The sequence below is a fragment of the Bufo gargarizans genome, chromosome 1 (assembly GCF_014858855.1).
Source record: "Bufo gargarizans isolate SCDJY-AF-19 chromosome 1, ASM1485885v1, whole genome shotgun sequence".
Taxonomy (NCBI): Eukaryota; Metazoa; Chordata; class Amphibia; order Anura; family Bufonidae; genus Bufo; species Bufo gargarizans.
In genome coordinates, this window is record NC_058080.1 from 368,101,069 (window position 1) to 368,127,494 (window position 26,426).

General features: G+C 44.8%; 1 protein-coding gene across 1 annotated transcript; it reads left to right on the plus strand.

Annotated features, from left to right (window-relative positions):
• Window positions 1–1,026: 1,026 nt before the first annotated feature.
• Window positions 1,027–24,633, plus strand: LOC122927330 (E3 ubiquitin-protein ligase RNF126-like). The gene is made up of 8 exons (XM_044279063.1): window positions 1,027–1,135; window positions 8,790–8,845; window positions 12,304–12,361; window positions 12,459–12,697; window positions 19,075–19,143; window positions 23,151–23,220; window positions 23,323–23,416; window positions 24,362–24,633. Exons 1-8 carry the CDS (start codon window positions 1,061–1,063, stop codon window positions 24,631–24,633), a joined length of 933 nt encoding a protein of 310 aa, XP_044134998.1. The 5' UTR covers window positions 1,027–1,060.
• Window positions 24,634–26,426: the final 1,793 nt, after the last annotated feature.

Genomic DNA, 26,426 nt, shown 5'->3' on the forward strand with positions numbered 1-26,426 from the left:
AATGGCAGTCTATGGTGTCGCACTGCCACATACTGCGACGCAGCAGTCGCAGAAAAGTCCATCTCAAATGGATTTTAGATTGTGACTGTCACGTCGCAGTATGACACCATAGACAATCATTATAAAAATTGTCGTCGTGTAGACCTAGCCATAGAGAAATGAAAGCATGAATATAAGAAAGAAAACCACTGCAGGAGATAAGGTATTTTATAAAACATGGCAATGGTGAGAGCTTAATATGGTCAAACCAGGTGACAGATTCCCTTTAAGTACATTCTGTGTTATGTTTTTCTTGTATTTTACTCTTTCGTTTCTAATTACTCTTATTTTTGCTCCTGTAATTAATGTGATTGCTGCTGTTATGCCAAAATTTCCCTACTGAGGGACAATAAAGGGATTTTCTTTCTTTTCTTCTTCTTTAAGGTAACGACTCAGGTTTACTCCATAGTGAACACTGTAAAAACAAAACCCATAAAACTGCGGCACAATTGCATTTTTTCCCAATTCCACCCAATTTGATTTTTTTTTTCCAGCTTCCCACTACATTGCATACAATATTAAATGGTGCCATTACAAAGTACAACTTGTCCCTCAAAAAACAAGCTCTCATACAGCTATGTGAAGGGGGAATAAAAAAATAAAAAAAAGTTATGGCTCCAGGAAAGCAGAGAGTAAAAAATAAAAATGGAAAACCCCTGCATCATGAAGGGGTTAAGTGGCATGCACCATAGAAAATATTAGGCGCCTCTTACTCCAATGTAGTTGGCGGAACCTGATGCCATATGCTCAGCCATACTTCTTATGTAACGCTATACTTTGGGTTAAGTGTATGAAATCCCCCTGTGGTATTTGAAAACATGGCTGCACAAGGTGGGTTAGGGTGCCACAGGTTACCTCCTATTGGGCAGCAGTATAACCTCTAGCCCCTCTAACCCTGCCCTTTCACTGACCCCTTTACTAGCCGGCATTTTCTAGACCACGCAGTTTGACCCTTCTTGCTCGCCGTCCAGAGGTCGCAGCGTGTTGACGTAACTGTGCGTCATCTCCAGGGCAGCGGAAAATGGCGGAGGCTCTACCTGAGGCCGGGCGGTATTTCTGTCATAGCTGTTCAGCCGAGATTAGTCCTCGTCTGCCGGTAAGAAGGGAGGCGGAGAGCGGGAAACAAGAATCTTCAGACTGTGAACGATCTTGGGGGAAGCGAGCGGAGGTGGTAATGGCTCCTGTGCGGGAGGACAGGGCAGAGGGGAGCGCTGACTCCAGCTCCTCCACCGCGCCCCGTGTCACCCCGGATCGCACACGGACGCCGTACTAGTCTGCGGCATTACCGTGAGACGGCGCTTCGTCTCCTTTCTTGCTGTTTGTAGGTCCACATGTCTGTTAGGCAGGCACAGCTGTTTCCATGACTACAGCTATGTCTATAGGTAATTACAGGGCTCGTCCTCCTGGTTAGTGGTGAACCCTATGGAGCCTGCTTGTATTACTGCTTCCCCCCAACTTTTTAAAAGCCCATGGAGGAGTGGTGCACATGGGGGCACATTATTTTTTATAATAAGGCATGCTACTAACTCCTCCCAATCCCACCTAGTCCTCTTAGTGCTGCCACACAGTAGTGATGCCCCCAGTAGTGCCCCACACAGTAGTGATGCCCCCAGTAGTGCCCCCCTCAAAAGGGTTTTCCGAGGTTTTAATCCAGGCTGAACTAGATGGACAGATGTCTTTTTCCCAGCCTTATAAACAATGTTACTATCTGATCGTTGGGTGTCTGACACCCGGACCCCCGCTGATCAGCTGTTTTGAGAAGGCACTTTCACTCCTGTGAGCGTCGCTGCCTTCTCGCAGCCTACCAAGCACAGCTTTGTATAGCGGCTGTGCTTGTTATTGCACTCGGTCTCATTCACTTCTACAGGGCTGAGCTGCTCCTAGCCCACGTGTTGGCACTGGCCTTGGGAAAGCTGAGAGAAGGCCTTGGCACTACTGCGAGCACCACTGCCTTCTCGAACAGCTGATTGGTAGGGTTCCCGGGTGTCGGACCCCCACTGTTCAGATACAGATGACCTATCCAGAGGAAATGTCATCAGTATTAAAATTCCAGAAAACCCCATTAATACCCCCACACAGTAGTAATGCCCCTGTTGTGTTAATAAAGTAAAACAGTAGTCGTCACCCAGCCCTGTCCCCCTGATGAATGAAGCACATCTGGCTTCCCTAGCTGTAGACACTATGCCAGTGTTTCCCAACCAGTGTGCCTCCAGCTGTGGCAAAACTACAACTCCCAGCATGCCTGGACAGCCTTTGGGTGTGCGGGCATGCTGGGAGTTGTAGTTTTGCAACAGCTGGAGGCACACTGGTTGGGAAACACTGCACTATGCGACGGATCCCTGCCTTACCATTGTATTCAGCTGCACACAGTAGAAAGCAGGACGTACCTGAGCCACCCGGGACTGCAGGACCGCCTCTAAAATCCAGGACTCTCCTGCTGGATCCAGGATGGTTGGGCGATACGGTATTACCTCACATCCTCGAGGTGGACGTCTGAGAGGCCCCATTATAAGTCAGCGGAGGCTGTCAGCCATCCAGTACCACCTCTTGCATAGAGTAAAGCAAATCTGTCCATAAGAGAGTGTTTAGAGCCTCGGTTATACTATTATAGTACAAAGAACCAGGAAAAGCACTGCTCGCCGTCGACATCGCAGCGGTGATCAGGTGTAACTCGTTCACTTCTATAGGAAGGCTCTGTAGTATACACTTAAATTGGAAGGAGCCGTCCCATAGAGGTGAATGGGAAGGCTGAGATGTAGGTACACCTACTCGCCACTGTGATGTCGACAGTGAGCAGGTAAACAGTGAAGGGAAGGCTGCAAACGGAGCGTTCCCTTCAACTAGCTGATTGGCGGGGTTCAGCCCCCCCACAAACAGATATTGATGATCTATCCCGAAGATAGATCCCCCTTAAAGGGAACCTGTCACCTGGATTTTGTGTATAGAGCTGAGAACATGGGTTGCTAGATGGCCGCTAGCACATCCACAATATCCAGTCCCCATAGCTCTGTGTGCTTTTATTGTGGGAAAAAAACGATTTGATACATATGCAAATTAACCTGAGATGAGTCCTGTCCCTGACTCATCTCACATACAGGACTCATCTCAGGTTAATTTGCATATGTATCAAATCGTTTTTTTAAAGCAATAAAAGCACACAGAGCTATGGGGACTAGGTATTGCGGATGTGCTAGTGGCCATCTAGCAACCTATGTCCTCAGCTCTATACACAAAATCCCGGTGACAGGTTCCCTTTAAGCGATGGCTTAACCTCAGGATAGGCCATCACTAGCTTATTGGCAGGAGTCCAACTCCCGGCATCCGCTCCAATCCGCTGTTTTGTGTAACTCTGTCAACATTGTAGTGAACAGCGCTTTTCACTGCATTGCTGCTCCACCAACGAATCTGGCAGTCTAAGGCTAGGTCTACACGACGACATTTGTCGCACCAATGTCGCGCGACAATTTTTATAATGGCAGTCTATGGTGTCGCACTGCAACATGCGACATGCTGCGACTGCGACGCGACAGTCGCAGAAAATCCATTCAAGATGGATTTTTCTGCGACTGTCGCGTCGCAGTCGCAACATGTCGCATGTTGCAGTGCGACACCATAGACTGCCATTATAAAAATTGTCGCGCGACATTGATGCAACAAAATGTCGCGCGACAACTGTTGCGCCCTATCTGTCGCGCGACTTTTTGTAGCGCGACAAATGTCGTCGTGTAGACCTAGCCTAATGGATGAATCTGGATATGGAGAATGCAAGGAGAACGTTACCTGCCCGACTGCATTGTGCCAACTAGGGCTGCACGATATGGGAATTTTGTGCGATTGCGATTAGGGTCCTAAAAATTGCGATAACGGTATGCAATATTTTAGCGGAATTGTGCTTGTGGAAGTTATGCTTAAAGGGAACCTGTCACTGGGATTTTGTGTATAGAGCTGAGGACATAGGCTGCTAGATGGCCACTAGCACATCCGCAATACCCAGTCCCCATAGCTTTGTGTGCTTTTATTGTGGAAAAAACCCGATTTGATACATATACAAATTACCCTGAGATGAGTCCTGTATGTGAGATAAGTTAGGGACAGGACTCATCTCAGGTAATTTGCATATGTATAAAAATCGTTTTTTCCCCACAATAAAAGCACACAGAGCTATGGGGACCGGGTATTGCGGATATGCTAGCGGCCATCTAGCAACCCATGTCCTCAGCTCTATACACAAAATCCAGGTGACAGGTTCCCTTTAACTCAAGAACTGAAATGCACAGTGTTTTCCAAAATAAAACATCTTTTACTAAATTAAATAACATATTTGCATTGCTGCAAAAGTACAAAATACAAAACTTGCCATTTTCTTAATAGCACTGCACAGAACAGATAAATAAAATAGAATAAATAAAAGAACATTTGTTCATTAAAATAATGACTTGCCTCCAGCCCCTCCTCCCTCCCCATACTGTAACTGATGTATCGCCGGCCGCGCTGTGCAGCATAGCGGCCGGCGATACATCCGTGTCAACCACGTAAAAAGTCAACCATCGCTTTATAAGGCGCACTGCCATTTCCCCCCACTTTTGGGGGGGAAAAAGTTTCTTACAAAGCGAAAAATATGGTAATATAATTGCAGCATTTTTGGGTCGGCCAATTGGCAATTGCGATATGGCGATTAATTGCGATTGCTTTGGCGATATATTGTGCAGGCCTAGTGCCAATTGTAAAGTTTGGTGGAGGAGGAATAATGTAATGTGGTTGTATTAGGCACCTTAATTCCCCTGAAGGTAAACTTTAATTCTTCAGCATACCAAGACATTTTGGACAATTGCCTGCTTCCAACTTTTTGGGAACAGTTTGGGGAAGACCCCCTTTCTGTTCCAGCATTACTGTGCCCCATCTCTGCAAAGCAGGGTCCATAAAGGCATGGTTGGATGAGTTTGGTGTGGAACAACTTGGCTGGCCTGCACATAGTGCTGACCTCAAGCCCATCAAACATTATTGGGATGAACTAGAATGGCATTTGTGAGCCAGACCCTCTTGTCCAACTTCATCGTCTGACCTCACAAACTGTCTTCTGGATGAATGGGCAAAAATTCCCACAGTCTCCAAAAGCTTGTAGAAAGCCTTCCGAGGAGAGTTGACAATGTTTTAGCTGCAAGGGGGGACAACTCTATATTAATGGCTATGGATTTAGAATGGGATGTCAGAAAAGCTGCTGTAGGTGTCCAAATACTTTTGTCTATATAGTGTATAATGCTAACATGTCAGCAATATTCTTGCAGTGTAATTTATTTCATCCCTGCTCAGTTTGAACACTTTCATTGTGAGCAACAGATTCACAATGACCGTCTGTACTATGTGTGTGCTGTTTGCAGAATCTCCAGTGTATCCTATAAGATGTAGCTTCACACTTCTAGCTTCTGCGTGAAGAGCTGTCAAGGAGAAGCCTATCACAAGCAGGAGACGGAGTGAAGCTTCATCACATAGGATACAAGAAGACTCTGCATTGAGTTAGGGGACAGCAGTTCTAGTGAACTCCATCCTCTCTGTTGAGTCAAATATCTGATGAGAAACGATGAGCTTCATTGTGGAAATAATAGCAGAAAGAAATAAGGAACCAAGGGGGGAACAATCCGTTCAGCCACTATACACATAAGAGAAAGGTTGGCTGAACCTGTAACTTTGGAGGGACCTATTGATTATCTTAAAGAGGACCTGTTCTGATGTAACTACTTGCATTCCCATGTAACCCTTCTAGAGCATCTACTGTAGTAGCCAAAAGTTTTGAGACTAAGGCCCCTTTCACACGGGTGAGAATTCCGCGTGGGTGCAATGTGTGAGGTGAAAGCATTGCACTCAGACTGAATCCGGACCCATTCATTTCTATGGGGCTGTGCACATGAGCGGTGATTTTTACGCATCACTCGTGCTGTGCGTGAAAATCGCAGCACGCTCTATATTGTGCGTTTTTCACGCCACGCAGGCCCCATAGAAGTGAATGGGGCTGCGTGAAAATCGCAAGCATCCGCAAGCAAGTGCGGATGCGGTGCGATTTTCATGCACGGTTGGCGACGATTGGGATGGGCACCCGATCTTTATTATTTTCCCCTATAACATAGGCACTTCTTCTTCATAGCAATTAAACCTCTGTCCTTGTGGTTCTTGATGATCTGATAAATGGGTTGATTTAGATGCAATCTTATGGTGAGTTTACATGTGCAGATATTTGGGCAGAATATTGGAGAGCGAATGTTCCTGCGAAGCACCCGTTCTTCAGGTGAAACGGTTAGTTCGTGAAAGTAAATTATGTCTTCTGAGCAGCAGATTGTGTGGTCTAAACAGCGATCTGCTTCCCAGGCCAAGCGATCGCAATAGAGATTCTTCATCCTCATCCCTTAGGTGATCACTGGATGTAAATGCAGGGCTTCACCCCGTGTAAACTCACCATTACAAACGGCGTCCTTGCTTGTGAAGCCCTTTTGATGCAAAGCAATGATAATGGCATGTGTTTTCTTGGAGGTAACCATGGTTAACAGAGGAAGATGATGGGTGATTTCAAGCATTTTAAAGCCACCAGTTAGGGCTGAAACGATTACTCGGTTGAATCAAGTAATTTGACGCAAAAAATCCTTAATGCAAATTTTTTTCATGGGATGGGGCAGCTAGTGGCATTGGGGGGCTGATGAATTTTTATAGAGAGAAAAAAACATTCTTTTAATTAGTTTGTCATTAGAGTACTCGATTAATAAAATAGTGGATAGCTGCAGCCCTATTCTTATTCAGTCAGCATAACAGAGTGATATCAGCTGCCTTATTAACACTTTCTCCTGAGCTAATAAGATGATCACTGAAATGATGTTAGCAGGTCATTTTGTGGCGGGGCTAAAATGCAGTGGAATTGTTTTTTTTGTGTGATTAAGTAAATTTTAGTGGCAAGGAATGACTTTGCAATTAATTTCAATTCAACACTCTTCATAACAACCTAGGGTTGGGCGATATACCGGTATCACGATATACCGCGGTATTAAAAAAACGGCGATATGGCGATATCGCCGTTTCCTAAATACCGCGGTATTTTCTGACATCATCAAAGCGGTCAGACCTCTTCTAAACGTGCGTCCGCCCGCCCCTGCACCTTGCATAGCGCTGGGTAATTACTTCCTCTCGCTCCTGGCCTGCCTCCTTCTTGCTCCGCCTCCCTTAGTCAAGTCTCCACCCACCATCTGACGTCGTCATCCACCAGTGCCGGCTCTGTGTGTGGCGAACTGGCGATCCCCTGTGTGAGTACTGGTGTCTCTGGAGAGACTTTTTCTGCGGCTGTCTCACTAGTGTGTGCTCTGTCTGATGACGAAATTATAAACCTACTACTTCCTGCAGCGGCCGCCCTGACTCTCCCTCCTCCTCGCTCCCATAAGACCTTATTATAACGCTCCTTGTGGCCCCCCATACAGTGTAACGCCTCCTTGTGGCCCCCCATACAGTGTAACGCCTCCTTGTGGCCCCCCATACAGTGTAACGCCTCCTTGTGGCCCCCCATACAGTGTAGCGCCTCCTTGTGGCCCCCCATACAGTGTAACGCCTCCTTGTGGCCCCCCATACAGTGTAACGCCTCCTTGTGGCCCCCCATACAGTGTAACGCCTCCTTGTGGCCCCCCATACAGTGTGACATCTCCCTGTGGCTGCCCCCATACAGTGTAACGACGTCTCCCTGTGGCTGCCCCCATACAGTGTAACGACGTCTCCCTGTGGCTGCCCCCATACAGTGTAACGACGTCTCCCTGTGGCTGCCCCCATACAGTGTTACGACGTCTCCCTGTGGCTGCCCCCATACAGTATAACGTCTCCCTGTGGCTGTCCCCATACAGTATAACGCCTTGTGTTTTTTTTTCTTTTAAATGGGCATTTATCGCGATATATATCGTTATCGCGATAACTTTTTTAATATCGTTATCGTCTGAATATTTTTGATATCGTCCAACCCTATAACAACCTAGATTAATGCAGATTGCCATGATAAAACCTGAAGCAGCAAACTCTGTGAAAACCAACGTTTGTGCCAGTCTCAAAACCTTTGTCCACGACTGTATTCCTATGAGCCGTGTGGTGCCATTCCTCTATTGTTCCTTCTAGAGGTGTGTGAGTGAATTGCCACCTGGCTGTTACCAGTTGGGGTGTGCCCCTGCCCAGTTTGACACCGGCATCGCTAATTGGATAGTATCAGACTGTGCAGACCCCCCCCCCCCCCCCCCCAAACTGGTAACACCCAGGTGGACTTTTGCTGCAGACTGCTAATAATTCATAAACTTCTAGAAAAAATAAGTGGAATGGCAGAAAAATAAAATGTAAATGTTGAGGAGCTTGCCAGTTTAGCTAGGCTTTTGACAGTCTGACTAAACTGGCATATGCACGACATGTGCCTCTTTATGTATGCCACTGTGTAGTTATAGGGTACCACAGGGTGTACTATCAAATTTTTTTTTTTACTGTGTAGAGTAACAGTCAGCTACACTATTCTGTAGAGAAAATAAAAAAGTATAGTGACCAATGGAGACCAAACAAAGCGTTCTTTTCCTATGGATACATTGGACGTGTCCGCCGGTGGCTTTCCCGGTGCATACGCCGAATGGGCACAGCAACCTTGGCGAGAGTGCGGCGTAATACTATGACATGAAAGTAAAAGACAGCATAAATATATAATTACTTCCACTGAGAATTGTTTACTTCACTTTTTTTCTTGTTTCATGCAGGAGTATACATGCCCAAGATGTGACTCCGGGTTCATTGAAGAACTTCCTGAAATAAGGTAACTCAATGCAGACAGACTTGGGTGGGGCTGCTGTAATTTAAAAAAAGGGGATGTGACATAGCGGGGGGAGGGGCTGATGTAATTTAAAGGGAACCCGTCACCGGGATTTTGTGTATAGAGCTGAGGATATGGGTTGCTAGATGGCCGCTACCACATCCGCAATATCCAGTCCCCATAGCTCTGTGTGCTTTCATTGTGTAAAAAAAAATAATCTGATTTTATATATATATATGTAAATGACTACTAACGTTTCCGGAGCCCAGCCACGTCCACTGCGAAGGAGCCCAGCACTGTCCCGCATCCTCCGAATCTCCTCCTTGCTCCTTCACAGTGGGCATGGCTGGGCTCCGGAAACGTTAGTACCAGCTCCTTGTGCTTCTATCAAATCTGATTTTTTACACAATAAAAGCACACAGAGCTATGGGGACTGGGTATTGCGCATGTGCTAGCGGCCATCTAGCAACCCATATCCTCAGCTCTATACACAAAATCCCGGTGACAGGTTCCCTTGAATTTATATGAGACACTGGAGTAAATGATGGCACAGCTCAGAGCCTGGATTGGTAGATTTGATTTTCTGGCACACAGACTGCCATAACGTGTGAAATTTGTTAACCCCTTAGTGACCAGTCTGTTTTGGGCTTTACTGACCAAGAGTTTTTTCATCGTCGCGTTCCAAGAGCTATAACTTTTTTATTTTTCCGTCTATATAGCTTTATGAGGGCTTGTTTTTTTGTGGGACAAGTTGTAGTTTTTAATGGCGCCACTTTGGGGTACACATAACTTTCTGATTAACTTTTATTAGCTCTTTCTGGAAGGGAGATGGGAAAAACAGCAACACTGCCACTGCGGTTTTATATTCTACATTTTACAGCGTTCTTTTTCAGTATAAAAAACATAATAGCTCTATTCTCTGGGTCAGTGCGATTACAGTGATACCAAATATATATATATAAAATTAGTTTTTTTTTTAACGTTCTACAACCTTTTTGCAATAAACCCCCCCCCCCCTTTTTTTTTTTTTCTTTTAAAGAAAAAAATGTTTTTGCATTGCCGCTTCCCAAGCCCCTTAACTTTTTATTTATCTTTCTATGGGCTTGATTTTTTTGCGGTGTGCCGATGGGAGACAGAGGGAGTCCGCTCCCTCTGTCAGCATTTTACATGCTGCGGGCGCCATTGCCCGCAGCATGTAAAGTGTTAAACAGCCTGGATCGACACTGGATCCCGGATCCGGGCTGTTAGAGCAGGGCTGCAGCTCTCACGTGAGGGCCGGGTCCCTGCTCCCCGCTGCATGGGGGACCCAAGCAGTGCTTGGACTGGGCCGACGTAAGAAAACAGCGGCCTAGCCTAAGACCCCTTAGTGACCGCCGTAAAAAGGTGTTTGAGTGGTCACTAAGGGGTTAAGGGACTGACGAATGCAATGCTTTAGTAGAGGTATTAGAGTCTCTGTCAGCATGATCAACCCTATTAAACCAGACATATTTTCTGTTAGGGTTGATCATGCTGATTAAAGCAATACCTTAGTTATCTTCTCTCCCTTGTTTTAATGCTCCACTGACCCCAATGACTGCCAGCACCCCCATGTAATCCACAGCACACACTGCCACCAGTGAGTTTCAGCACTCCCATGGAATCCACAGCACACACTGCCACCAGTGAGTTTCAGCACTCCCATGGAATCCACAGCACACACTGCCACCAGTAAGTTTCAGCACCCCCATGGAATCCACAGCACACACTGCCACCAGTGAGTTTCAGCACTCCCATGGAATCCACAGCACACACTGCCACCAGTAAGTTTCAGCACCCCCATGGAATCCACAGCACACACTGCCACCAGTGAGTGCCAGCACCCCCATGGAATCCACAGCACACACTGCCACCAGTGAGTGCCAGCACCCCCATGGAATCCACAGCACACACTGCCACCAGTGAGTGCCAGCACCCCCATGGAATCCACAGCACACACTGCCACCAGTGAGTGCCAGCACCCCCATGGAATCCACAGCACACACTGCCACCAGTGAGTGCCAGCACCCCCATGGAATCCACAGCACACACTGCCACCAGTGAGTTTCAGCACCCCCATGGAATCCACAGCACACACTGCCACCAGTGAGTTTCAGCACACCCATGGAATCCACAGCACACACTGCCACCAGTGAATGCCAGCACACCCATGGAATCCACAGCACACACTGCCACCAGTGAGTGCCAGCACACCCATGGAATCCACAGCACACACTGCCACCAGTGAGTGCCAGCACACCCATGGAATCCACATCACACAGGGGCACAACGTGTCTAGTCCTGTCAATTAAAATGGAAGAGGCGTGAACCAAGGAGATGGGCGTTAGAATGGTGGTGTTCCAAGCCTTCTGCTCACCCCTTGGTGCGCAAAAGAGCTAATGGAAGTTATAGTGTCACATCTTGTTGTTCACATGACCGCTCAGCCAGTTACTTGCCCCAGTAGTCACATGTGCATGAATGGCAGCACTGAAAAGAAGGCATCTGTGTTGGTCCCATGTTCATATGTGCCTGTACTGCTGACTGGACAAATCAGTTGTAAAGGCCCTGCTGACTGGACAAATCAGTTGTAAAGGCCCTGCTGACTGGACAAATCAGTTGTAAAGGCCCTGCTGACTGGACAAATCAGTTGTAAAGGCCCTGCTGACTGGACAAATCAGTTGTAAAGGCCCTGCTGACTGGACAAATCAGTTGTAAAGGCCCTGCTGACTGGACAAATCAGTTGTAAAGGCCCTGCTGACTGGACAAATCAGTTGTAAAGGCCCTGCTGACTGGACAAATCAGTTGTAAAGGCCCTGCTGACTGGACAAATCAGTTGTAAAGGCCCTGCTGACTGGACAAATCAGTTGTAAAGGCCCTGCTGACTGGACAAATCAGTTGTAAAGGCCCTGCTGACTGGACAAATCAGTTGTAAAGGCCCTGCTGACTGGACAAATCAGTTGTAAAGGCCCTGCTGACTGGACAAATCAGTTGTAAAGGCCCTGCTGACTGGACAAATCAGTTGTAAAGGCCCTGCTGACTGGACAAATCAGTTGTAAAGGCCCTGCTGACTGGACAAATCAGTTGTAAAGGCCCTGCTGACTGGACACATTGATTCTGTAGAATCATTTTGTTCATCACTAATAGGAACCATAGGCACTTTAGTTTCCTAAGGACCTTAGAGAACTGGAATGATTGCTACGCCTCCAGTTGGTTCCAGCAGATCTCCATGTGTTGGCCACTTCCAGGCACTGAGGGCAGTTCTTTCATATGACTGTAGAAGTAATGGCTGCCTCTGTTTTTATATCTTGCTTTTCACAAGTGTAATCGCCCTCAGTCTGGTACTGAAGTGGTTTATATTTGACACAGATGATATGCTGCCAGCCAATATGACACGACTTTCCTACATAAGTTGGTTTGTTCTTTATCATTCATCATGTCTTCTGTAGGAGCGCTGAGAATAGTAGCAACACTTCTGGGACAGATCAGAACAGACATCCGTTTCCGGTAAGCAACCTTAAGAAGTTTGTCGTTTTCTCCCATCTATTTTTTTTTAACACTTGCTCCTAATCCCTTAATTTTATTTTTTTTATTTTTCCAAAAGGGCCTTGAACCAACGCAGTTCTCCTTGCCCCCTGGCTATGGGCAAGTCACTTTTGGAATTTTCAATGAGGGCCTGGATTTCCCCATCTTCGGCACAAGCGGACCAGGCGAAGAGAATCGTGAAGGAGAAAGTAGGAGAGAGCAACAGTCACGGCATAGATATAGTGCAAGGCAACCCCGTGCCAGGCTGAGCACAAGGCGATCTACAGGGAGGCATGAGGGTGTGCCTACATTAGAAGGGTGAGGAGCATCTGAACAGAGTTAGGTATGGGGATGGGGTAGCATTTTGCATAGTAATGTATAAAATATATATGTAATACAATAAAGCAGCTTTTAGATGTGTGCTACAGTCCCCTACAGTGTATGCATGGGAGTAATATTTACACAGACTGGGTGTTACATGTCTGATTGGGCTGTCTTCTCAGGATAAGGCCACATCTGAATTTGGGATATCCAGTAGTCTGTTCCAGCAGAGGAGTAGACTACCTAAATTACCGTACCTGGCATATCGCTATAATGGGATCCGTTAGGTTTCTGGAATACTACCTGGAAAAACCTGAGGGTTCCCATTAGAGCAAACTGGGATCCTGTGATATCCGGCTATTCCAGATGATATAATTTCAGTAGTCTGCTCCTGTGTGGAACAGATAACCAGAGTTTACAAACGCAGATGTGAACCTAGGCTAAGGGTGCATTCACATGACCGTAAGTGCTTTGAGTTCCGCAATTTGTGGACTGCACATGGCCAGTGCCAAATAGAGAATACCTAAGCTTGTCCGCTTGGTTGCGGACAAGAATAGGACATTCCCTATCTTTTTTGCTCGGCCACGGAATGAAACAACGGATGCGGACAGCACATGGTGTGCTGTCTGCATCTTTTGGGGCACCATTGAAATGAATGGGTCCGCAGCCGTTCCGCAAATTTGCGGAGAGGATGCGGATTCATTTATACGGTCGTGTGAATGCACCCTAAGTAACAAATATGTAACTAGCAGCTGAAAATCTCTTCTGCTTCAGGCAAGAGAGCATGTTAAAGGGGTTTTCTGGGAGTTTTATCTCTATGACGTATCCTCTGGATAGGTCATCAGTATCTAATCAGTGGGGGTCCGACACCTGGACTCCCACAGATCAGTTGTTTGAGAAGGCAGCGTAGCTTGCAGTAGCGCCGGTGCCTTTTCTCAGCTTTCCTTAAGCCATGTGAAGTCATGTTCATTGGTAACATGGCCTAGGCTCAGCCCCCATGACAAGATTAGAGCTGAGCTGCAATACCAATTACAGGCACTATGCAACGGACGGTGCTGTACTTGGTTTGCAGACAGAAAGCCGCGGTGCTACTGTGAGCGCCGGTGCTTTCTCAGACAGCTGATCGGTGGGGATTCCAGGTGTCAGACACCCACCGATCAGTTACTGATGACCTATCTAGAGGATACGTCATCGGTATAAAACTACCAGAAAACCCCTTTAGGGCTGTTTCACACGAGCGGATGCCGTGCGTGGCATCCGCTCCGTGAAAGAGTGCCAAGACCCGATGCGGACAGCAGAAGCACGGTGCAGTAACATGATTGATAATGCTCCGTGCCTCTCTGTGATCTCTTTACTACGAAATCACAATGAGATAAAGTTGTCACCGTGATTTCGTAGTGAAGAGATCACAGAGAGGCACAGAGCATTAACAGTCATGTTACTGCTCCGTGCCTCTGCAGTCTGCATCGGGTCTTGGCACTCTTTCACGGAGCGGATGCCACGCACGGCATCCGCTCGTGTGAAACAGCCCTAATAGGAAATTTACATTTTATGATCCACATCATGCCCGGTCTATTGCAGATTTCTGCTGCAGATCTCACACTTTGCAGTGGGAGAAAGCTGCATTGTAATCCAAGGCAAATTTAATATTTAACACAGGGCTTTCTGGTTAGTTCTCTAGCGTACTTTTTCTACTGGGTGTGAAGAGTTTTTTTTTATGTTTTATAGCTATAACCCATTAACATTTTTAGTTTTTATTTATTTTATGCCTGTCTTCCAAGAGCCCTAACGTTTTTTTCCATCAACAAATTGTGTTTTTTAATGGTACCATTTATTGTTCCATAAAATGTATTGTGAAACGAAACAGGGTTCGCTATGAGGTAAAAATGGTATACCTTTATACAGCAAATCAGTATGATTACGGCGAAACACAGCACCATGGGTATGGGCAAGGTCGCAATAACGCCTGTACAAGCGTCTCACGGACATCTCTCTCGCCAGGAGCAGCACCAGACTACATTGTGGTTACAGGACCTGTTGTGATGTCACAGTCATGTGATCAGCCATGTGTGTCAGAGGAGTTAGGGGCTCCATGTAGGACTGTGCTGGTGTAGAATGCAGAGGTAAGTACCTCTGCATTCTACACCAGGTTTGTATGGAAGGTGTGTATAAAGTAGGGCTATGTCAGTGTAACCAGTCTATTGTACAGTTTTCTGTGTGTAATTTGCACACAGTAGTTCTATCTGTGTAATGTAGCAGAGCTGTGTGCGCAATGTGTATATAGTAAACTATCTGTGTAATGGGCATATGGTAGAGTTGTGTATGTAATATGTATATAGTAGTGCCAGGTGGGCGCCGTGTTTAGTGTATAACATTTTTTATTACGTTTGATTAATCCAAAATCAAACATGATTTAAACAATAGGTAATTTTCTGATGACACATTCCCTTTAGAGCATGTTCAGACTTCAGACACTGGTTGGTATGTATGTTGTGGAGAAAGTGTTCGGTATGCTGCTAGACCAAGAGTCAGCACTGGAACTCCATTGTATAACGTTGGGTTACTCTCAGAGCCGGAAGGCTGTGGAGGATCAGCTTGGGAAGTAGCCCCAGGTGAGGAGGCAGATAAGAGATCGACATGATCTGCCGGCGTCGTTAGTATTTGGATAAAAGTCAGTCAGCCGTGTAGAGGTATCCTCCTTTTTTAGGTTTCCCATGTCTCCATAGATTAAGGCCTCATGCACACGACCGTTGTTTTGGTCCGTATCCGAACCGCAGTATTTGCGGCTTGGATGCGGACCCATTCACTTCCATGAGGCCGCAAAAGATGCGGACAGCACTCCGTGTGCTTTCCGCATCGGTTGCTCCGTTCCGTGGTCTGCAAAAAAATATATAACCTGTCCTATTCTTGTCCATTTTGCGGACAAGAATAGGCAGTTATATTAATGGCTGTCCGCGCCGTTCCGCAAATTGCGGAACACCCTTGGACGACATCCGTGTTTTGCAGATCCGCAGTTTGCGGACCGCGAAACACACTGGTCGTGTGCATGAGGCCTAAGGCAGACATCAGGAAGAGTTCAGCAGGCTAAGGTCACCACAAAACTGTTGCAATTAGCAGCTGTGTAGCATAGGAGAACGGCGCTAAACAGAGAATTGTATTCCTCCAAGCTCTGCAAGCCTTCAGCAAAGCCTTTTCCTCTCAATTTCCTCAGGAAGATCTTTGCAACCTGTCTATTTAGTTTCGCCATGCCTCCAAATTCCCCTATGGTCGTTTTTTTGGAGTCAGAGTGTTTTGCTGCCAATGCTGTTGCCACTCAACGTACCATCTGCCTTAGATCTTGAGTGGCTGATGCCACTTCCAAAATGTTGCTTATTGGTCTCCCTTTCTGTTGTGACAAGCTTTTTGTTAAGCATCTTCAAGAACTCATCTTGGAAGTCACAGGAGGAAGAGTTCTTTTCTTCCCCCAGGACCAGAAGGTTCCATTCCTTTTTTGATTTTTCTTGACGCTGAGCTGACAGAATCCTTATGTCCCATGGAGTCTAGGAGACCCTCCTTCAAGCTTAAACTTTCTTAGCAGCTTCTTATCAAGGACGCCAAGCCCTTCACTGCATGAAGATCTACCCCTGCTCAAGTCTCTTCCCTGGCTTGGGTGGACGGCTACTCATGTTCAAGGAGGGTCTGGCTTGGTCTTGTAGATAACACTTGATTTTGAGAAACCGTTTTGTGAGGTTACAATATTCAGTCTTCCTTCCAGAAGGGACTCTCTGGCAACCCCTCTCATAAATACCCATCCTGCATTTCTGCTTTTTTTCAAGCCATTAGCGCCTTCTGTCACCAAGGTGTGATTGTTCAGGTTCCCACCTCAGAGCACTTCCAGGGGTTTACAACAACCTGATTACAGTTCTGTAGAAGGACAGCTTGGTCTCAAATTCTGAATGGAATTGCTGCCTCATTCACTGTATGAAAGATCCTCTGTCTCCAGGGATAGGACCCACAAATGACTCTAGGTTTCTTCCCGCAGACCCAATTCCTCCTCAGTTTTTTTTTTTTCTAGCCATTTGCAGAATGGGGCCACCAGAGGTGGAACTTCTCCCCCCCCCCCCCTCCTTCCCAGATCAGTTTGCCTGATCTGGACACCAGACTGGCCTCTGGTTGGCACGGTCATACGCATTCTGGATCTCAAATTATAAATGGAATCCCTGCGTTCAGTCGTGGAGACACTTATACCCACATTACCATTGCCCAGTCCCACCAGCGATTCCTTTGATTCTTAGGCTACTTTCACACTGGCGTTTTGGCTTTCTGTTTGTGAGATCCGTTCAGGGCTCTCACAAGCGGTCCAAAACGGATCAGTTTGGCCCTAATGCATTCTGAATGGAAAAGGATCCGCTCAGAATGCATCAGTTTGCCTCCGTTCCGTCTCCATTCCGCTTTGGAGGCGGACACAAAAACGCTGCTTGCAGTGTTTTGGTGTCCATCTGATGAAACTGAGCCAAACAGATCCGTCCTGGCACAGAATGTAAGTCAATGGGGATAGATCCGTTTTCACTGACGCAATCTGGCACAATAGAAAACTGATACGTCCTCCATTGACTTTCAATGGTGTTCAATACGAATCCGTCTTGGCTATGTTAATGATAATAGAATGATAATACAAACGGATTTGTTCTGAACGGATGCAGACGGTTGTATTATTTGAACGGATCAGTCTGTGCAGATCCATGACTGATCCGCACACAAATGCGAGTGTGAAAGTAGCCTTATTTGCAGCATTTTCAGTTTGTCATCCTCCGTTGGCCACCACTCTCAAGGTCTTGGCAACTTTCATGGTCATCCCAACTCTTGCGGTCATCCCTTTTTTATTTATTTTTTGGGACGACACCTTGGTGAAGACAGTAAAGAACAAAAAGATTACTAGTACCCAGGGCTAAAAAAACCATCCATACATATAACATGGTTCAGTTCAGGGTACTGCACCTTCTATGCATGATACATAAACTTGATATTATAGTCCTATTTGTGCTAAACCTGCTATCTGATATCTTGGTAGGGCTCTCTTTAAGGAGGACAGCCTCCAGGTCACTGCAGACACTATCTACCAATTTGTTTGGATTGCCAACCGAGAGAAATCATCCTTGGTCCCAGAAGAATGGATGGAATTCTTGGGCATCCTCCTGAATACCCAGCTTGTCCTGATTCCACAAGGCAAGAGAGGCACTATCTATGCGGAGGCTTCCCTGCTTCCTGTAGCAGTCCTCATTCCATTTGGTTTTCCGTGAGGATTCTTGGCAGGATTTTTTCTGTCTGCCTTCTTTATGGACAAGCCGGGGGCTGCTGCAATCATCTGATCAATGGGGATGCAGGACCCCACTCCAATCTAATATTGATGACCTATTGATATTTTTTTGAATCTGAAGTAACCAAAACCAGCAACTTTTGGCATTGTACTTTCTCACTATGTGGGGTATACAACATGATATTGTAATATTTGGGATGTTTTAATACATTTAGGCAGATGGGTTTGGGGTATACCACCTAACCAACCAATGCTTCACATTCAACAGTATCTGCAAAAATTAAATACATAGGGGGAGATTTAGCATCTGCCATGCACCTGAAAAGTGGCTTTAAAAAGAAAAAAAAAATCGGAAGTGGCTCTTTTTATGCCGCCCTCGCCACTTTTCCAAAAGGGGACGTGGCCATCAGCCAAGACAAATTTATCTTCTTTTACACCAGCTTTCTGGTGCAAATGAAGCTAGAAATCTACGGCAACCCTGAGCTGTTGTAGATTTCTGTTCAGGGGCACGTACTGCCGGAGGATCTGCCTCATTTATGACAAGACATGCTCCTCATCATAAATTTGGCGCATCCTCTGGCGGCACAGTACTGGTCTTGATAAATCTGCCCCCATAGTGCTGTGAGATCGCCCTGTATATACTCTACAATTGGAAGTCTTTGCACCACTGCGCTTCATACAGTGCAAAGAGTGGCCCACAAGTGGAGCTCTCCTTTAAAATCAAACAGTAAGCATTTCACTGGAGCTGTGGACTGAGGCTCCTAAGATTTAGTACTGCCCGGATATAGTACACGAAGGTGAGCAAGAAAGTACTTTCTTTCCTGCAAGGGCTTGAAAGCACAATGGTGAGGTTTTATCAAATTTTTTATGTCTTAATGGCATTGTGGGAGGGGTGGGGATTGCCAGTTTTGATAAATCCCCCTAGTATGTATTTGCTTGCTCACATTATGCCTGGAAGCTTCCATCCTGGGGAATCGCAGGCTGCCTCAGTGTCATTCCACAGCTTTCTGACATGTAAGACATGAAGGATTTGTAATAATTCTGGCGTAATATATTAATGGTATGTTTTTGTTTGTAGGATCATTCAGCAACTGGTAAATGGGATCATCGCACCTACTGCAATGCCAAACTTAGGACTGGGACCATGGTGAGTTTTGTTACCAGCGAGCACTGGCCTTTTAGGAGATTTATAGTAAAGCCAGTATAGTATAGCTGCTATTATCTGTTTATATTCAGGTTGAATCACATTAAATTTGGAAAAACCCTACCGAAAAAAGGTCAATTTTTTTTTTTTTTTTTTATTGCAGATTTTGTATTTATGTCTGAAGAAAATATAGATTGCACACAACTCAGGTGACACAAGTGCATTTTTAACCCCTTTAGTGACATAACTAATTTAACTTGAAAGGGGTTGTCTCACTTCAGGAAATGGTATTTATTATGTAGAGAAAGTTAGTACAAGGCACTTACTAATGTATTGTTACTATCCATATTGTGTCCTTCGCTGGCTGGGTTTATTTATTATCACATTATACACTGCTTGTTTCCAGGGGTTGTGACCATCCTGCAATCCAGCAGTGGTGACCATGCTTGCACAGTATAGGAAAAAGTGCCGGCCTCTCTGGTGGCTGGAACCATTGGAAAGCTCATAGGCACGCATGGGCAACACCTTCTGTCTTGGCTACCTTGTGTCTGTGCTGCTGCAGTGGTCATAACTCCTGGAAACGAGAAGTATATAATGTGATGGAAAAAATGTATCAAGCCAGCAAAGGACGGAATATGGACAATCACAATACATTAGTAAGTGCATTGTATTAACTTTATCTACATGATAAATGCCATTTGCTGAAGGGAGACATCCCTTTTTAAGAAACAGTAAGGCCCCTTTCACACGAGCGCCCCTTTCTCACGCATTGCACCCGGACTAAATCCGGACTCATTCATTTCTTTGGGGCTGTGCACATGAGCAGTGATTTTTCACGCATCACTTATGCGTTGCGTGAAAATCGCAGCATGCTCCATATTGTTCATTTTTCATGCAACGCAGGAAAATTGCAAGCAAGTGCGGATGCGGTGCGATTTTTATAACATGGTTATAAGAGAAAATAGCATTCTTAATACAGAATTCTGAGTAAATTAGGGATGGAGGGGTTAAAAATAAATAAATAAATAAATAAAAAAAACATTAAACTCACCTCATCCACTTGTTTGCGAATCCCGGCTTGTCTTCATTCTTCTTCTTTGAGGACCTGGGAGGAAAAGGACCATGCAACGGACCATGTGATGAGCGTGGAGCCATCACCATGGTGATGGACCATGTGATGAGCACAGTGACGTCACCAAAGGTCCTTTTCCTCCCAAGTCCTCGAAGAAGAATGAAGACGAGCCAGGCTTCGTGAACAAGTGGATGAGGTGAGTTTAATGTGTTTAAAAAAAAAACTTCCATCCTTAAAGGGGTTGTCCAAGTTATATTTATTGATGACCTATCCCCTATCTTCCTATTGAAATGAATGGGACGGCTTGGGTGTAATTACACCTACTCACCACTGCAGATGCAACGGCTAGAAGGTAAACTGGTGAAGAGGAGGCAGCGCTGACACCGTGTGAGTTTCCTCTTCAAACAGCTGATCGGAGGGGGTGCCGGGTGTCGGACCCCTCCGATCTGATATTGATGACCTATCCTGGGGATAGGTCATCAATAAATATAACTTGGACAACCCTTTAACTTACTTTGCATTCTGTATTAAGAATGCTATTATTTTCCCTTTATAACAAGATAATAAAATTTGCACAACACCGATCCCAAACCCGAATTTCTGTGAAGAAGTCCGGGTTCGGGTCTGGGTACCAAACATGCTGATTTTTCTGACTCGCGTGCAAAACGCATTAGAACGTTTTGCACTCGTGGGGAAAAATCGCACATTTTCCCGCAACGCCCGTGGGAAAGAGGCCTAACATTTTCCCCCTCTGTTTAAGAGGACATAACTTCTTTTTTTTTATCTTCAGTTTAGTTATATGGGACCATGAATTTTGCTCGACAGGTTGTAGGTTTTTTTAGGAACAATTTTGGGCTTCATATAGTTTATAAAAAATAAATAAAAAATAAATAAATAAAACACTGAAAATAAAAGATAAGAAAAAAATCCTACATGATGTGCATGGCTACATTTAAAAAAAGATAAATCACTGTAAATAGTGCACAATAGATGCAAACCTTATATATGGACTCAGCCCTCACTCTGATATGATAAAATATAAGACTCTCAGCCAATATATTTTGATAAAAACACATCTGTGCCCACCTACCAGAGCCAAGGTGGTCTCAGTCAGGCAGGTGCTACTCTAAAACCTATCTCTATGCCATTGGCAGACCCTGCACAAAAACTGCATAGGTAGGTTTAGTGTAGGACCTTCTTGACTGAGACCACCTTGTCACTGGTAGGTGGGCACAGATGTGTTTTGATCAAAGTATATTGACTAAGAATCTCAGATTTTATGTCTGAATGAGGGATTAGTCTATAAATACTATTTGCATCTATTGTGTTAGCGTATTATTTTCATATAGTATATTAAATAGCTTATTTTATCTCTAGTGGGATTAAAGATAAACCGCAATTGTAATATTATTTTGTGGGATTTATTTTTATGGTGTTTACAATGTGGTATAAATAACATAACTTTATTCTCTGGGTCAGTGTGATTTTATAATGTTGCCAAATTTATATATAGAGTATAAAAGTAAAAGTTAGTTTTATTATTTATTCGGAAACTGGGCCACAGAGCAGTATTCCAACATAATGACCCCAAACACGCCTCCAAAACGACCTCTGACTTGCTAAAGAAACTGAGGGTAAAGCTGCTCACCTGGCCAAGCATGTCTCCAGACCTAAACCCTCTTGAGCAGCTGTGGGGCATCCTCAAACAGAAGGTGGAGGAGCGCAAGGTCTCTAACATCCACCAGCTCTGTGATGTCGTCATGGAGGAGTGGAAGAGGATTCCAGTGGCAACCTGTGAAGCTCTAGTGAACTCTATGCCCAAGAGCGTTAAGGCAGTGCTGGAAAATAATGGTGGCCACACACAATATTGACAATTTGGGCACAATTTGGCCATTTTTACTTGGGGTGTACTCACTTTTGTTGTCAGCGGTTTAGACCTTAATGGCTGTGTGTTATTTTGAGGGCACACCAAATTAACACTGTTATACAAGCTGTACACGACTACTTTTATATAGCATCAAAAATGAGGGGTGTACTCACTTTTATGAGATACTGTGTATCTATATTTTTATATTTCTCTCCTCCCCTAGGCTGGCTGAGAGTACAGACACCTGATGGGGGGGGGGGGGGGGACTGCTTTAACTATTCATATCTTGGGCTGGGTAGCAGCTAGAGACATGGGCCTGGTCTGCCTTCACTTTCAGCTGCTGTCACTCCCAACCGAATTTCTAAAGGTGGATTTACAAAGGCAGATTCTCTGACAGATCATCGGGAACGAACGTTCCTATGCTCAATAATCTTCCCTGTAAAGGTGCCACAGATCATCCAGTGAACAAGCGAAACGCTTGCTTGTTGGGTGATCCTGTCATTCATGCTGGCACATAAATAATTGTTTCTGGGAAGCAGATTGTGTTGTCTAAACAGCGTTCTGCTGCCCAGAAACAATGCAGCTGTATTAGGATGAGCGATCACAATAGTGATCCCTTGTCCTCATACTGTGAAGGTAATCGCTGCATGTAAATACAGCAGTCTCCTCCACTGTAAGAGCAGCTGATTTCCGGGAAGGAATGATTTCTTCCCGACAATCTGCTGTTGTTTGGGGTGTGCTATATCTCCCGATGTAAGGGAGATGATCCTGTGATTTGATTTCAGCTTTCAAACAAGACCAGGCCCATATCTCTATCTGCTACCCAGCCCGTGATATAAAGGTTCAAAGCAGCACCCACCCTGCTGCTCGGGCTGAACTGTTACATCCTTTTCCCAAAGCTTCTAGGGGCTTAAATTATATATTTTTTTAAAAATTACTAGTGTTGGACGTTACAGGCCTGAAGCCTGCTGTGATGACCTTGTGCAGATCCAGATGTGTTAGGATTTTTTTCTCCTATTCAGTTTGGAGCATATGTTTTTGTGATTAGCTGTGGTGATTTTCAACTTCCAGGGGAGTTCTTCATTCCAATCCAATGGATTATGCGTGGGGAGCCAATGGCCTAGACACAATAATCACACAGGTAACGCTTTCCTGCTTGAAAATGTGTGAAGGTATGAGATACTTGTAAACCGTATTTAATGTTGTTCAAAAAAATATTAATATTTTAAATGTTTTAAACCAGTTACTTAACCAGTTTGAAAACACCGGACCTCCGCCTGCTGACAATGAGAAGATACAAGCCCTTCCTACAGTCCAAATAACAGATGAACACGTGGGTGAGTACAAGCTGATACCTTTATTACCCGATTGCACAAAAAGAATAACATAATTTTTTTTTATCTTAAAGGACAACTTCAAGAGCAATATTTTTTATGACTGCATTTTACTAATTGGTTGTTACTTGATTGGACAATGTAAAAGGCACAAAAATAAAACATTATTTTAGTTCAAAATGAGTAGAATGCAATCCTAAAAGGTGTTCATAGCCTTTAAGTGATTTTTAGATACCTTAAAATTCTGGTTGGTGGCAGTATTGGTGAATCTCGCACATTGCAGCATTTAGGGTGTGTTCCCATGTTGCAACAACACTGCGTATTTGTGGGCAAAAAATTCACAGCATATTACTAAAGCCTCAAAGTGGATGAGATTTTAAAAAGTCTTATAATGGGGGAAAAAAATCCACTTGGATATCAACCTGTGGTGCAGATTTTCACCACAGATTTCACCCCTTTTCAGTGCAGTGGGCTGAAATCGTGGCAATTCATGCAGATTTTCCTGCTGATTCGCTGTGAGATGTGCAGTGGAATTTTTGACATGTTGACAAACAAAGTTTCGCTGATGTAAAGATTTATCAAAATGGTATAAAGTAGAGCTGGGTTAGTTGTCCGTATCAACCAATCAAATTCCGCCGTTTATTTTTCAGAACTCGCTTGGAAAATGAAAGGTGGAATCTGATTGGTTGCTATGGGCAACTAAGCCAGATTTCCTCTACCCCAGTTTTGATAAATCTCCCCTATGCTCTTTTATCTTAACTTGTGTCCAGTTTTATCAAGTGTCTAAAAGCAAAGCGGTCTTTGCTATCCATCGCAACCAGCCACAGTGTAGCTTCCAGTTAATGAAATGAAAGCTGAGCTCTAAATTGGTCGCAGTAGGCAATAAAGACCGTTTTGCTTTTAGACAGGTTTGAGAAATGAGGCCCCGTATATTTCTGTACTCCACAGGTTCAGGACTGGAGTGTCCAGTATGTAAGGAGGATTACACAGTTGGTGAAAACGTGAGACAACTTCCTTGCAATCACTTATTTCACAATAACTGCATCATCCCCTGGTTAGAGCAGGTCAGTATGAAATGCATTTCCTTCTCCTTTCTTAGAGCTTCGTGGTTTCACAGACATAGCCGTGCAGATAAACTGGATGGGACAAAACTGAGAATATCTGTATATTGCCAGGACTTATCAGAGGTTTTTATAACCGCATCGCAAAAATTTCTGTAAAAGGACTCCGTTTGGAGCAGAAATTATTTGCTCAATATCCTTTTGATAAATTAATAATTATAAAGGTTGTCGGATTACACACAATTTGCTTTGGCAAGGCCTTCCTGATCTCAAAAGATGACATCCCACCTATAGCTGTAAGGCTCTGTTCACACTTCCATAAAGTGTTTTTACGCCCTTGAATGTGTGTGTGTGAATGAGACCTTACAGGCAAGTTCTGTTACTAGCTTAAAGGGGTTGTCCCATTACAAACGCTTAGGGGGAGATTTATCAAACTGGAGTAAAGTAGTCCATAGCAACCAGATTCCACCTTTCATTTTCCAAAGGCACTGGGAAAAATGAAAGGTGGAATCTGGTTGCTATGGGAAACTAAGCCAGTTCTACTTTACACCAGTTTGATAAATCTCCCATTATTCATTATCCAAAGGATAGATGTTAGGTGTCTGATTAGGGCTGAGCTGCTATACCCAGCACAGTCAATGTACGCCGTTGTGCTTGGTGAGCTATTGCGAGCGTCGGAGCCTTCTCAAATAGCTGATCGGTGGCGGTCCTGGGTGTCGGACCCCCACCGATCAGATACTGATGACCTATCCAGGGTCATCAGTATAAAAGTCTCAGAAAACCCCTTTAAATACTATTTTTAGGGTTGAGCCTGAAGAGTCGGTTTATTAGTTTTTAAGCAATTCTTGTTTTCATGTTTTGTCTACATTGTTATTGTATTATGGGCCTCATTTAACAAAACTGCATAACAGGAAAAAAAAACCTACAGCCTATCAGAGCTCCAATTTACGTATTAATCTGCCTTGGTGAAATGAAAACTCCATGGACATTGGTTACTGTGGGCAACATAACAGTTTTGATAAATATGGCCCATATAGATTAAAGTGGTTTTTCCATTTTCCATGTCAATATCTATATTAAACCCCTTCCAGACTAGCTCCGTACTAATATGGCTTTGGACGGATCCTTAAAGATGGCGCCCGCTCCTGAGTAGAGCAGGCACCATAGCCACGAGGTGCCTGCTGTTTCACACCGTAACCACGGTATCTGAGCTCGTGCAAACCCGGAAGCGCCTGCTTTCGGGTATGCCTCGGTTTCCTCCAGCGGCGATCGGAGGATCCGGAGCTTGTATGCAGCCGCCCCTGTCACAGAGAATGACCGGAGGCTGCTGCACAGTGTTTGCTATGGAGCCCTTGTCTGTATCGGGGCTCCGTAGGAAGCTAGTAAGTTTCTCATAGACTCCTATGCTAACGCATTGGGGCCTATGAGAATAGCAATCTAATGATTGCTTGTTAGTTTCCTATGGGAACTATAAAAAATAAATAAAATAAAAAAATGTAAACAATTTAAAACTTTTTTTTTATATACATATAAAAAATGTAATAAAAAAAATACACATCACGGATATTTCCACATGTAAAAACGACCATACTATGAAAATATACAAATATTTTCCCCATACGGCAAAACAGAAAAAAAGTCAAAATGGCCGATTCATCATTTTTGGTTGCTTCTAATGTTGATCGAGCACCAAAGTGCTCAGGTGCTCGAGTAGAACACCAGGGGATGCTCTGGTGCTCTACCAAGCACAATGGAAGTCAATGGGAGAACCAGAGCATTAAACCAGACACCCCCTGCTCTGAAGAGGAGAGGGTGCCTGGTTCATAGTAAAAGGTCAGAAATTGATGGAAACACCACTGAAATGGTTCTGGAACAGCATGGGGAGGATGTCTAGATGCATCTTGGACTCCCAGCTCGCTGCTGGGAACGATGTTGTCCGAGTAGTACTCCAC